General features: G+C 50.5%; 1 protein-coding gene across 4 annotated transcripts; it reads right to left on the bottom strand.

The window, feature by feature from the left end:
• Positions 1-85: 85 nt before the first annotated feature.
• LGALS12 (galectin 12) lies at positions 86-14,192 on the bottom strand. Of its 4 annotated transcripts, XM_082409635.1 has the most exons (9): positions 11,934-14,192; positions 10,119-10,207; positions 9,811-10,024; positions 8,838-8,957; positions 8,232-8,270; positions 7,583-7,609; positions 6,875-6,963; positions 5,074-5,224; positions 4,369-4,613 (listed from the first exon to the last, which is right to left on the bottom strand). In XM_082409635.1, exons 1-9 carry the CDS (start codon positions 12,000-12,002, stop codon positions 4,467-4,469), a joined length of 945 nt encoding a protein of 314 aa, XP_082265761.1. In that variant the 5' UTR covers positions 12,003-14,192; the 3' UTR covers positions 4,369-4,466. The 4 variants fall into 4 exon arrangements, with proteins under 4 accessions (XP_082265759.1, XP_082265761.1, XP_082265760.1 ...); XM_082409633.1 differs by lacking the exon at positions 6,875-6,963 and having other exon boundaries at positions 86-4,613; XM_082409634.1 differs by having other exon boundaries at positions 4,506-5,224.
• Positions 14,193-14,493: the final 301 nt, after the last annotated feature.

The raw sequence follows: 14,493 nt of genomic DNA, 5'->3' as shown, positions 1-14,493 counted from the left end.
AGACCCAACACAGTCATAAATAAATAAATAAATAAATAAATAAAAGAACGTGAATTTCAAAAAAAAAAATAAATAAATAAAATAAAAAAAGGGAAAAAGATTCAAATTACCAATATCAGAAATGAAAAAAGGGCTTTCACTAAAGATCCCCCAGACATTAAAATGATAAGAAAATAATATTATGTACTCTACCTACATAAATACATTTGATGACTAAGATTAAATGGACCAATTTCTTGAAAAACACAAGCTACCAAAACCAACCCAAGATGAAATAGATACATAGCCTATTTCTATGTCCTATTAAAGGAATTGAATTTTAAATTAAAAATCTTCCAAATGGAAATATCCAGGTCTAGATAGCTTCCCTGGCAAATTCTATGAAAGATTAAAGAAATATCCCCAATTTTTACAAACTTTTCCAGAAAATAGAGGAGGGGACAGCATTACCCTGATACCAAAAACAGACAATGATAGTGCAGGAAAGTAAAATTAGAGATCATTATCCTTCATAAACCAGGTGTTAAAATCCTCAAAAATATTTTAGCAAATCAAATCCAGCTACAGGCATACCTCAGAGATATTGTGAGTTTGGTTCCACATTACCACAATAAAGCGAATATCACAATAAGGAGAGTCACAGGAATTTTTTGGTATTCCAGTGCACATGAAAGTTATGTTTACACTGTACTGTAGTCTATTAAGCATACAATAGCATTATATCTAAAAAACAACATACATACCTTAACTAAAAAATTATGCTGTTGGAAAAAATGGCACTGATAGACTTGCATGACACAGGGTTGCCATAAACCTCCAATTTGTTAAAAAATGCAATATCTGTGAAGCACAATAAAATGAAGCACAGTAAAACGAGGTATGTCTATATTTTCAAAATGAATAATACACCACGGCAAAGTAGAGTTTATCACAGAAATGCAAGTCTGGTTCAATATTTGATTATCAATTACGTAATACACCATATTTATAGCCTAAAGAATAAAAAACAAATGGTCATATCATTTGATGCAGAAAAAACCTTTGACAAAATTCAACATCCATTCGTAATAATTTGTGATAAATTCGTAATAATAGTAATAATAATAAAAACTCTCAGTAAACTAAAATAGAAGGGTATGTCCTTAACTTGATAAGGGGCATCTACAAAAAATCTACAGTTAATATCATAAGGCTTCCTCCCTAATATTGGGAACAAGGCAAAGAAGTCTACTCTCACTCCTCCTACTCAACATTGCACTAGAATTCTTAGCCAGCATAATAAGACAAGAAAAATAAAGCCTTATAGATTGGAAAGGAAGAAGTAAAATTGTCCCTTTTCACAGACAACATGTAAAAGATTTATGTAACAGATTCTATGTAGTAGACAAAAACACTTCTATATATAGAAAATCAATCATATTTCTATATAATTACAATAAACGATTGCAAACTGAAGTTAAAAAATACCACTTACAATAACCCTAAAAAGATGAAATACTTAGCTATAAATCTAACAACACATGTATAGGACTTGTATACTAAAAACTAGAAGATGCTGATGAAATAAATCAAAGACCTAAGTAAATGCTAAGACCTGTTGTGCTAATGGATTGAAAGATTCAACATAATAAAGAGGTCAATTTTTCCCAAGTTGCTTTATAAATTTTAATGCAATTCCCTTCAAAATCCCTGCAGCATATCTTGTAGGTATGGACAAGCTGCTTCTAAAATTTATAAGAAAAGGCAAAGGATCAAGAAGAGCCAAAATAATTTTGAAGAAGAATAAAGTTGGAGGAATTACATTACCCATTATCAAGATTTACTACAAATATGCAGTAGTCAAGACAGTGTGGTATTGGCCAAGAGATGGACACATAGATCAATGGAACAGAATAGAGTCCAAAAATAAGCTTGCCCAAATATGGCCAATTGATTTTTGACAAAGTTGCAAAAGCACTTCAACAGAGGATAGATAGTCTTTTCAAAAACGTTACTGGAATAACTGGACATCCAAATGCAAAAACCAAACCAAACCAAACCAAAAGAAACCTCATAAAACTTCAACCTAAACTGCACAACATAATTAACAATTAATTTTAAAAGGATCATAGATCTATATGTGAACTATGACGTATAAAACTTTTAGAAGAAAACAAAGGAGAAAATCTTCATTAGGCAAAAACTTCTTAGATATGACACCAAAAATACAATTCAAGAAAAAATTGATGAATTGGACTTTATCAAAATTAAAAACTTTTGCTCTGCGAAAGAAACTCTTTAGAGAATGAAAAGATAAGCTAAGACTGGGAGAAATTACTTACAAATCACATATTTGACAAAGGACATTTATCCAGCCTATATAAAGAAACTCTTAAAAGTCAGTGATAAGAAAACAAACAACTTGATTAAAAATGGAGAAAAGCTCTGAACAGGCACTGCACCAGAGAGAATACACAGATGGAAAATTAGCCCATAAAAAGACGCTCAACATCTTTAGCCACTAGGCAAATACAAATTAAAGCCACAATGAGATACCTCTACACACCAATGAAGATGGCTAACATAAAAAATACCGACAATTATGAGTATTATTTTTTTAATTTTTTTCTTTTCTTTTATTAATTTATTTATTTTTGGCTGTGTTGGGTCTTCGTCTCTGTGCGAGGGCTTTCTCTAGTTGCGGCAAGCAGGGGCCACTCTTCATTGCCGTGCGCGGGTCTCTCACTGTCTCGGCCTCTCTTGTTGCGGAGCACAGGATCCAGACGCGCAGGCTCAGTAGTTGTGGCTCACGGGCCCAGCTGCTCCGCGGCATGTGGGATCTTCCCAGACCAGGGCTCGAACCCGTGTCCCCTGCATTGGCAGGCAGACTCTCAACCACTGCGCCACCAGGGAAGCCCCAATTATGAGTATTGATGAGCATGCAGAACAACTGGAAATCTCCTAGATTGCTGGTGGGAAAGCAAAATTCCCAAAACTACTCTGAAACAGCTCTGGAAAATTGTGACAGTTTCTTATAAAGTTAAACATGCATTTAGCATATGATCCATCAATCTCACTAGTAGGTATTAACCCAAGAGAAATGAAAAGTTACATTCATACAAAGACTTGTATACAAATGACTTTAGCTGCTCTATTCATTAATTGTCAAAAACTGAAAACCACCCAAATGTTCTTCAGTGGGTCAACTGTGGTACAATGGAATACTACTGAGTAATAAATAGGAATGAGTCACTGATACATGCAGCAACTTAGATTAATCTCCAAAGGGTAATGCTGATTGAAAGAAATCAGTTTCAAAAGGTCACATCCTACCTGATTCCATGTATATGACATTCTCAAAAACACAAAATATAGTAATGGAGAGCAGATCAGGGAGTTGCTGGGGGTTAAGGGAGGGGATGGAGGAGGTGCAATTACACAGAAGTAACACCAGGGAATTTTTTGGAATGATGGAGTTGTTATATATCTTGATTGTAGTAGTGGCCACACAGATCTACATATATGTTAAAACTCAGAATTTTACTCACCCCCAAAAGTCAATTTTATTGTGTTAACTAAGAAATAAAATAAAAAGTAAGGATAACCACTAGACGTATAAAATGGAATTTACAACTTCCAAATCAGCATAAGAAAAAAAAGGGGGAGGGTGATAAAGAAGACTTTATCAATCCAATAGCAAGTACGAAAGCTGAAAATATGAGGGAAAATAGCGATGGTAAATAGAAAACACAAAATAAGATGGTATAATATAAATAAAACCAAATATTCCAGGAATCACAGGAGTAGAGCTATGGCCAGGCACGTGGTCATCCCGTGGAGGACACTTCCAGCCTCCCTTGCAGATAATGTGGCTGCGTGGCTGAGTACTTGCCAATGAGATGTGAGTGTAAATAGCGTGTGCTAATCCCAGGTCTGGGCTTATGACATCAGATGGGCCTTGTCCATATCCTCTATTTGCCTTCTCAGTGGTTGAAACCTAGATACGGCGGCTACTGAGCTTCTGCCACGCAGGTGATGCTGGTGCCCTGGGGGTGGTGGGGTGATGGCTAGGATGACCCAGAAGGTCTGTAAGGAGCAAAGCTGCCCCACTGACCTGGACGACTTTTCTGTTTAGATGAGAAGGAAATAAACTTCTAAATTTTTAAAGCCGCTGTACTTTAGAGTATCTTCATTAGGCTACAAAGCCTGCCTCCTTGTCTAGGCCCTGAAGGAAGGCAGAGCCAAATCCCAGGCTCCTGGTGGAGGGAACTGCAGAGTTTCCGGAGCCTTCACACTCTTGTGCCCCCTTTCTGCTGTGGGGTCCAAAGCACCTGCAGACTCGGGCTCCTGGTTCCAGAAGTGAGCCAGGCCTGACACCGTGGTGACAGGTGGAGATTTTAACGAGGGTAGGAGAGTGGGGGCATCTGGTGGGGCCCCGGCTATAGGCTGGCCCTCTTCTTCTCCGGCTGGGCCCTCTGGATCCCTCCTCAGTAGTGGACGCAGTAGAGCTGGACGCTGCCACTGATTCGCAGCTCCCGCAGCCGCTCCAGGGCCTGCTGGCCCAGGCTGGTGGCCCCCACGCCCTGCCCACTGAGCGCCAGCTTCAGCTCTCCCTCTTGGCATAGGAGCAGAACCTGGGAAAGGAGGGCATGGGGCTCTGCAGGCTTCCAGACCCCCCCTTGCCTGCCGGATGCCCCACCTGGCAAGGACACAAAGACTGGACCCCTGGGGCACCCAGTGGTGGAAAAGACCAGGACTAGGGGCCCAGCTCGTTATCAGCCCTGCCACAAGGATCTGCCCAGGCCTTGGCCTCAGTTTCACCATCTGTAAAAGGGGTCGTTGCTCTCCCTGGACGAGTGGTCTCAACCTCAGCAGCACACTGGAGTCATTAGGGGGCTTTTTGATAATGCTGAGGCCAGGGCCCCCCCTGATTAATTAAAGAGGGGTTTCTGGGCATGGGATCCCCAGCCCAGATCTCCTCTCCCCCAGCGGGCACTGGCTTCCCTGCCTCCCTGACGCACCCCCAGTCTCCCGGATGGGAATGCAGCTCTGCACTCCACCCCAGAGGGACCAGGCATCTTGGCTCCGACCCACCTCGAAGAATCGCTGTGGGTAGAAGAGGAAGGGGGCCAAGATCAGTTTCTTCCGGCCCCAGCGAGAGACCCAGGCCAGAGTTCTGTCGGCGAAGGAAGCCCTGAGCGTCACAGGAACGTGGGCGGCCTCGTCCAGCAGACTGAGCGTGAAACTGCGGAAAGGGGCCGGAGAAGGGGCTTGCAGGCTTGCTAAGTGCCAGGTGCGGTGCTAAGCCTTGATGTTGGTGGCCCAGGGCTGACTTAACCTGTAGAAATGTTCTGGCTGGTCCACGGTATTCTTCAACTTTAAAGTAATACCATTTTCAAAAATTGAGGAAGTTTATATAAAAGATAGCTTTCAGCTTCTCTTTTAAAATAATTAGAAGATCTGGCATCAGAAGATCTATGGAAATATTCTTTCCACTTCACCACATTCCCAACCTGGTGCCTCACTATTTATGTGACCTGCCTGGCCTCTGAGGACATGTGAATTCATGGCCCTTGAGAGAAAGCAGTAAAATCGTTCGCTGTGTCACTGATAATAACCATGTGAATTGAGCTAAGATAAGCACCTGGTCTCCTGTCTCCAAGCTTGGGGAGGAGTGGGGGTTCTTTCCTTCACTGGGAACTTTTTCATTTTCCCTGTAGAGTGGGATTATCTTTCTCCTTTTTTTCTGATGGGGGAACTCAGCACTCCAGGCTAAGAGAGGTGTAGTGACTTGCCCAAGACCACAGTTTTTCAGAGGCAAAACCAGGAATCCAATCCAGTCATGACCGGCTTTGGAGGCTCACGCTATCCAGGGCTGTGCTGCCCGCCTGCCCATAACTCACAGGCCTGATCAAGAGCATGCAGGGCAAGAAGGGTTAGTGAGGTCAGTGACTTCAAAAACAAAAACAAAACAGAAGGGGGTAGGGCAGGGAGAACATAGGGCACTAGCCTTACTTCCCTGGCCCTCCGCCCAAAGAATTCTGATATCACCCCATTTGTGGACCACTTGCTATGCGCCTGGCACAGTTCTCCGTATTTACACCATCCCTGAAGCTGGCACTATTTTTCCCCCTTTTTACAGACAAGGCAACTAAGGCACAGAAAGGAAAAGTAACTGCTGTGAAGCTGCACAGGTTTTAAGTGTCCTCAGCAGAAGTCAAACCCAGGAAATCTGGCCCGGAAAAGTCATGAAATCCCATGCAGTTCCAGAAGGAAGGAAGGGAGGAGGGAAGGAAGGATGGAAGGGAAGAAGGAAAGCAAAGAAGGAAAAAGAAAGAAACAGAAAGGGAACGAGGAAGACACTTGTCTAACTGGCTTGGAGTCCGCAGGTTTGGGAAACGGGGCAGGAGCCCCCCCTATGGGAGAAGTCAGGCAGCGTCCACTGGGTTACCGAGTCCCTCCAAGTCCCCACGTCCCAGAGCTGGGCCTCTTCTCTGGGGTCGCCTGGCTGTGTTTCCTAAACCAGGGCACTGTGGGAGGTCACATCCTCTCTCTGGGTCTCAGCCTGTGCCTTTAAAGGGCCTTTCCTGAGGCTCCAGCTGGGACCTGCGGTGAGAGGCTGGTTGGCCTGACCACATGCACAGGCAGGGAAGATACGCCTGTATCTTGTGGGAGTTGCTGGTGCCACGAAGGCACCTGAGCCCTGGACCCAATCCCAGATCAGACTTTCACAAACTCTGCGGCCTTGGGCAACTTACTTCTGCTCTCTGCTCCTCTGTTTCCTGATCTGGAAGATGGGGATTAAGTAGTGGTGCTGGAGATTAAAGCGGTGATGTTTATCAAGCTTGTGCCTGGCACAGAGATGCTCCTCCTTTCCCTCCTTCTGTATACTTACTCCTTTGGCTCTGGCAAGACCAGCCCCCTCACTATGATGACCTGTCCGGGCCAGAGACCCTGGGGAAGGGCACGCGAGCAGGGCACCTCCTGAAGGAACACGGGAGATGACTGAGAGGGGGTCTCACAGAGGGGCTCGGGGAGGGATACTGCCCCTAGGAGCTGCTTCATGGGCTGCCCTCAGGGGCCAGGGAGCCCCGGGGCAGGTTAATCTCTGCCTCTAGGCCTGCAGCCAGGAGGAGACAGCTCTGCTCAGTTATTAAACACCTAGTGCAGGCCTGTCTCCAGTACCCTGCTCTCTCTGGCCTCCCCGCAACCCGCCCAGCCCCTGTGCTGGGAGCTCCTAATGCTGTACTCCAAACTGTAATGGCTCATTCATTGGTCTGCCCCCCTACCAGCCTGGGGGCAGCTGGGGGGCTGGGACTGATTCGTCCCTCCATCCTAGAGCCTGGCTCTGGGCCTAGCACAGGAGAGTATCAGATAATTGTGTGCAGAATAAATGGAGAAAAGGTAAAATGAAGCTGGAGCTTCAGCCTGAAGTCGACTGGCCCACCCATAGCCTGCAGTGTCCTATAAAGAAGGGGAGACCCTGATGCTGAGGCCATATGCCACCAGCGTATGGGATATGAGTGGGAGGGGGTGCCCTCCCACTCCTGATGGAGCAGGTGAGGGACTGTCCCTCTGCCAGGCCGAGGAGGAAGTCACTCACCAGGCTGGGGCTCTTCAGCAGGAAAGGCTGTCAAGGAAAGAAAGAGGGGACATGGAGGCCACATGGTGTTTGCTCATTGAAAGGGAACCTCTTGATATTATTCTTAAAAAAATGGGGATATTTGGGGTTTGCCCCTCTCAGAGATAATACGGGGAAATGACTGGAACCCCAGTGGGGCCCCCTTGAATTCAGATGGACACCAGCTCTGGAATAATGCAGAAGAACTGGACGGGGGTGGGGCGGTGAGGGGTGGGGGCGGTCCTGTCATTCGCTCACTCTGTGGCTCTGAGCAAGTCCCTGGGCCTCAGCTCCCCTTCTGCCCTGCAGGCCAACCCGCTACCTCACAGGGAGGCTAAGAAGTGAAAGCTCCAATTGAGACGGATCTTCTGATAGGAAGACTGGGGCCCTGCCCATTCCGGGAAGCCAGCCCACCCCAGCGCTGGGAGAGGCAAATCCAGGCTCCCAGGGACTGAGGCGGGGCCAGCCGTCTCCATGGCAACCGCCCAGTGAGGGAGGGGGCAGCTGGGCCTTGTGCAAAATGAGCAGCAGCCCAGCGAGGGGCAGGTCCCGCTGGGGGAGGAGGGAGAGCCAGTGGCTCAGCTGGTGTGGCTGGGACCGCGAGGGCCAACCCTGCTCCCAGGAGACTCACGTGTCCAACCGGATACTCGCTACCGCCCTCCACAAATGGCTGTTAGGAGACAGAAAAAGCAACAGGCCAGATTCGGGACCACTGCAAGCCCCAGAGCTTGACTGATTTGACTCCCACCTGCCCTCCTGTGCCTGGGAGGGGGCAGAGGCCAGCTTTGGCCTTGATACCTCCTCCTCTCCCCCGAGGCCTTGTCAGGGCTTCTCAAACCCGGCATTTTGAACATGCTGATTCCTGGGCCCCACCTCTGGCTTACTGAATCAGAATCTCTGAAACGGCGGCGGGTCTCAGAAATTTGCATTTTTAATCAGCTCCTCAGCTGGGAATGATACCCCACGGTCCAAGACTCCAAGTCATTTGCCTTCTGGCCACCGCTTCTCATTGACCAGACCCCATGCCCAGGACAGGATTCTGCCCGAGGCTCTCGGACCCACCTTCTGTGGTCACCTCACCCCTCCTCATGTCCAGCACCTGGATGGATGCCCTCCACCTTGGCTATAGTTGGTGTGACAGGGCTTGTCTGGGGCGGGAGGGGGTCCTGGGCCTGTCCAGGCATCAGGGGAAGTCAGAGGCTGCTGCCACCCAGGACTTGACCCCAAGGGAACTTACACTGATGTTCAGGAATCCAACGGCCGTCACCAAGATATCTCCATATATGCCCAAGGTGTCTACACGAGACAGCGGGAGTCGGTAGCGGTAATGGAGAAAGTGTTGTCCATTTACACTCACCTAGAGAGACAGACAGACTAGGCTGGCTCAGCAGCAGCTGATGTTTCTGAGTTCACACTAACGTGCCAGGCATCATGAGCATCCTTTCTGGAATTTTCCTCATTTAACTTCACACCAACTCTACGAGGCAGGCATGTTTTACAGACCAGGTGCCCGAGGCTTGGGGAGCTTAAGTAGCCTCCCCAAGGTTGGGGAGCTGGCAACTTCAGTGCCCCTCCTGGCCCCTGACACCCCATGCTGGCCCCATTTCGCCTCTCAGCTGACCCACCAGCAGCTGGAGCAGCAGCCCCCCGAGCCCTCCCCACCATCCACAGGTGAGGACCCTCAGGAGGCTGTGTGACCCCTGTCCCACAGGTCCCTCCCTCCACTGCTGGCTCCCACTGGCTCCCTCTCCCCTGGAGAAGTCTGAAGATCTTCCTGGCAGGAGTTCACATCAGCGGTGAAAGCCTTGAGGCTTCACCCTCTCTGTCCCTTCCTCCTCTTCCATGAGATGGGGAGAATGAAAGTGCCCTCCTCGTGGATTGCTGTGAGGATGCAGTGAGCTGATATTTAAGGGATTAGAACAGCGCCCGGCATACTGCAGGCACTCTCTAGATGCTCCTGCGATGGGGGCAGTGGCGCCCTCTGCAGGGCCGGCACCATAGGGCCTGCTGAATGCTGCCATGCGTATCGGGCCAAGTGGGCCCAGGGCAGCTTGGAACCGGGCTTGGCAGCTCCTTGGTCCTCCGGGTACTGGACTCTGTGCCCCATCCCCCCAAATACCCCTTAACACAGTGACATGGGGAACTCGGCTGAAGGAAAGAGAAGCAGAAGGACACAAGTTCTAGACCCCCTGATTTCCCCTTCCGTTCACCTTCATCTCCTCATTTCCAAAGAGAAAGAGGATGAGGAAGCTCGCTCCTCTCTGCAGGGCCAGATGGGGCCACCGGGCCTCGGCTTGCCAGCGCCCACCGTGCAGGGTGTTGCAGATGACGTGCGGCTTGGTGGTGTGGAAGCGAGGGTTGAAGTGGATGGCGATATCTGGCCGGGGGTGCAGGCTGCAGCCACACTGGAAGTCCACCTGGAACCTAGGGGAGATGAGGCCCTCAAAGGGCACCTCCGGTCAGAGACTCCCAGAGACCCTGAAGGTAGAGAGGGAGCCCTGTGGCGCACTCCCCTTACCTGCGTGCATTTAGAGGGACCGCTCCCTGGAGCATGACCATCTTGCCTGCTCGCAGGCCACCAAAAATTGTCGTGACATAAGGAACCACCTGAACAAGGGGAGAAACCCATCCATACAGGGTTGAAGAAAGGGCCTACGGACCCCTGGGTCGGGGGCGGGGTGGGGAGGGAAGAGGAACAAGAAGACTCAGCTCTCCCACCCCAAACAGAAAATGTCCTAATGGGGAAAAATTAGTTTTCTCTGAAGTGTTCTCTTCCACCTACTCCCCTTTCCTGGACCATCGCACATCAAAGCCACACTGCACAGGCAAACCAGATTCAGCCCCACTGCCCCCTTGGAGCATCAGCCCAGCCCTTACCCCAGCTCCTAGGGCACAGTAGTGTCCCCAGTGAGGCTTACTGTTCCCTGGCTGCCACCCTGGCCTCTAGAAGCCTGGTGTCAAGGCTTCCCAGGGACTGTTTATTGGCCAGAGCCTGGGAAGTGGGAGGGAGAAGGGTGGACAAATTGGGATCTGAGCGCAGACCCTGATATGGGCGCCTGGAGAGATACCTGATAATGACCCAGCCTACCCTCCGAGCTCACCTTTCCCCTGTCAGTCCTAAAATGCAGCGTACACTTTTACCACTCCTGACCCTTTCTGGGGCTGTTTCCTCTGCTCTCCTTCTACCCTGTGAAATCTGACTTGACTTTCCAGGCTCTGTGACACCTTCTCCAAGCATCACCCATTTTGGTGCCTGAATTATTCCTTCCCTCACCGTGCTCTCCACTGGCATGGCTAGTTTGGCCCTTGGCCGTCTGGCTTAGAGGGAGCCCAGTGGCTGGCTCTTCATGCTGGAAGGCACAAGCCCTTCAGAGCCGAAGCCCTGTCGGTCGCTTCTACAGGCTCAGTGCCTGGCGTGCCACAGAGCGGACTCTGAGGAGGTATGTGCAGAATAAATGTGAACGTGCAGCAGGTACACATTGGGCAGTATCACAAGACTGGGCCTCATGCGGTGTTCTCCAACTCCTAGCAGCCTTCAGAAGCCTGAACTGCCCAGAAAGAGCTGAGATCCAACAGTGTTGCCCTCCAGGTGGGATTTCGCAGCTTGCAAAGCAAGGAGCCACTGTAACCAGGGCGGCTGCTTGATCCCATCACTCAGGCACCTGGGGAGGTGTGGGAGACCCCGGGCTGTCAGGGCACTCACAGCTTACCCAGGCTCAGCATGTCAGTCCCTCCTGCTTCCCAGGCCCTGGGCCTGGCCTGTAATTAACTGAGCCAAAGCGGTTCTCCTGGGAGGCGAGGACCAAGTAAAGAGAAAGTGATAATTAGTGCTCATTAGTGGGAGGGTGGAGTCTGCTGGGAGTTCAGCCTCCTGTAAAGCACTGTCAGCCTTCAGGAAATCCGCAGGGCACTGAGCTGAAGGAGGAATCGAGGAAACCTCAACACCATCTCTCACTTGGGGGTTCCGACCTGACTCCCAGGCTGGAGAGGAGCCTGCCCTTCCTAGTGGTCAGTGTCCCCCCAGTGATACTCCGCACTCCCCCAGACCCTCCTAGCCACCCATCGTACAGAAGGGGACACCACTCTGTCTCCAGGCCCTACTACTGTTAAAACGCAAGGACCCTGTGAACACAACAGTCATTGACACGCGAGTGGGAAGGAGCTGTCAGCCACTTTGCTAAGCTCAGGACGGCCTTCCAGAGCCCATGGGCAGGGGCCAGGGAAACAGGACCCATGACTGAGGGCCCCTCCAGCCCCCCACCTGGGAGACTGGGCCCAGCTGGAAGGGGGAGCCCCGAGACCCAGGAGGTTCCAGACCCGAGCGGCTGCTCACCGGGTGGAAGACTGGCGGCTGCAGGATGAAAGTGTCAGGAAGCGGGTCCAGTTTTTCTCCAGGTGACATGGTGGTGGGGGGGAGCGGGCGCCTCCAGCTTGGGCTGCAGATCCTGATTCCAGGAGCCCTGCCCTCAGTGGACTGACTCACCTTTCCCAGCCAGATCCTAAATGCCTGGGGCAGCTCTCCCAGCTGTCAGTCTCACCTGCACCTGGCAGGGTCCTTCCTAATGGTGCTTGGAGCAGGTCTGGGAGGGCAGCTGTCCAGCGCCCCACCCCAGCTCCAGCCCCACCGGCTGGACTGGGTGTCAGAAGAAATCCGTGTTGAAGGGCGCGAAGCTTGTACTAACTAACCCTCAGGGTCTGAAGCACAGAGCCCGTTGCAGAGGGAAGCCAGAGGCTGGCTCCTTTGGGGCCAGCGGGGGTTTGTGGTTTCCGGGGCTGCAGCCTGAGCCCTCCAGGGGTCAGAGGCAGGGGTGATGGTACACGGGGGCAGGTCCCAGGAGAAGCCCCGCCCCCAGCTTCCTGGACACCAAATGAGTGGCTTCGCCTACCCTCCCCACAAAGGTTTCCATCTCTCTCCCTCATTTCCCCGCCCCTTTCCCCACTCTTCTCCCTTTGGCAAATTTTACAGTCCTTTGGGGCTCCATTTCAGCACTGGGTGGAAATGCCAGGGCCCAGCTGGGGTCACAAGAAAGTGCGATGGGGAGAGGTGAGAAAAGGCAGGGAGAGAGAAGACCCTCTTAGGCTCAGAAAAGGCAGTGGTGGGCAGTGGGGTGCACACAGCTGCACCGAAGGAGACCTGGGTTCTTGCTCAGCTTCTGCTCTACTGTGCTGTGTGCCCTGGAACAAGTCACTTACCCTCTCTGGGGCTCCCTTTGATTATCTGTATATAGAAAGGGTGATCACAGTAGCGTGTCTCCTGTCTCGAAGGGCGGTCTGTATCTGGGGGTGGGTCTAGATTTTTGTCTTTTTTTTTTCAAGCTCCCCTATGATCCTCTGGACTGGAATCATTCTGGTTCTGGTTCAAATTCCAATAAACCTTTCCCTTTAAAAAGCAGCACAACCTCTCAACTTTATCCTGAGTTGGGAGGCCCAGGATCTGACCACAGCGTCAGACGTGGCAGCAGGGAATTGCTGGCAGGACCAGGCTGGGCAAAGGCTCAAGGGCACAGGGTGGTGAGGGAAAAGTAAGCAGCTGCTCTGATGGTGGAACGAGTACTTGGGCAGTCCTGGGGAAAGACATGTGTTAGCCGTGCTACTGAAGGGCTGCCTGGAAGCTTGTTAGAAATGCAAACTTTTGGGCCCCACCCCAGAACTACTGGGGGGGCAGAGCCCAGGAAACAGCATTTTAACGTACTCTCCCGGTGATTCTGATGCATGTTAATGTTTGAGAAGCACTGACTTAGGTCCTAACCGGCAGGGCTTGGGATACAGAGCCAAGGTGTTTGTTCAGATCCTGCTGGGTAGGTGGAGCTGCGTGGCTGAAAGTGTTTCTTCGTGTGGGGAAATTTGATCAGCGGGTGCATTCAGGAAGGAGGAGAAATGAAAGGTGGAGAAACCAGTTGGGCAGGGACAAGGTTGGCCTTGCCACTGGGAGTCAGATCTGGGTCCTGGTCCCAGCCTGGCCGCACCCAAACGGTGCCCCTCCCCCACTCCCCTCCCAGCCTCAGTGCCTCTTCTGTGAATTGAGGAGCCAGGGCCACCACAACAAAATACCATGAACTGGGTGGCTGAAACCACAGGAGTTTATTTTCTCACAGTTCTGGAGGCTAGAAGCCCAGATCAGGATGTCAGCAGGGTTGTTTTTTGCTGGGGCCTCTCTCCTTGGCTTGCTGATTTTGTGTCCTAATCTCTTCTTGTGGGGAGACTGGTCATATTGGGTTAGGGTCCACCCACTGGACCTCATTTTACCTTAATTATCTTTTTAAAGGCCTTATCTCCAAATACAGTCACATCCTATGTACTGGGGGTTAGGACTCAACATATGACTTGGGGGTGGGGAACTCAGCTCAGCCCGTAACAGAAGAGTAGTTGTAACTGTTCTCTTTCTGAAGCTCCAAGGTATTGCAGCAGTTGGGAGAGGGGGATGCTGAGGGCCTGCACTGGGAAGGCAGCAGAAGGAAGGGGGATGGTGCATTTCATTTCTCTTTTCAGGTGACCCCAGCTTTTGACAGCTGGGAGGGACCTGGTTGGCTTAAAGCACATTTCCAGAACTTGTTGAATCTGATCTAAGAGGCTCCAGAATAAGTGAGGGTCTTAGTGTCTGTTGGTCTGTCTTGGGGTGGGCATGGGGGGGGGGTAAATTCCTCTTCCTGAGCCAGAGTGAGGTGGGGGGGACTTGTGGGAGAGCTCCAGGAAAGGGCTGATGGTGACCCTGACACTGGCAGGTGGGTTTCCCCTGCCCCGGACTGGCACCCTCCCACCCCATCCTCCCAATTCCCTCCACCCTGTACTTTTTCCTCAGAGCACTTAACATAACTTGTCATTATATATTGAAGAATTGTTTGGAACTTCCCTGGTGGTCCAGTGGTCAAGACTCAGTGTTCCCAATGCAGGGG

This window comes from Balaenoptera physalus (assembly GCF_965194825.1).
Source record: "Balaenoptera physalus genome assembly, chromosome: 10".
NCBI classification, from domain to species: domain Eukaryota; kingdom Metazoa; phylum Chordata; class Mammalia; order Artiodactyla; family Balaenopteridae; genus Balaenoptera; species Balaenoptera physalus.
Note: the sequence above shows the minus strand (reverse complement) of the source record. Positions and strands in the feature narration are given on the sequence as shown.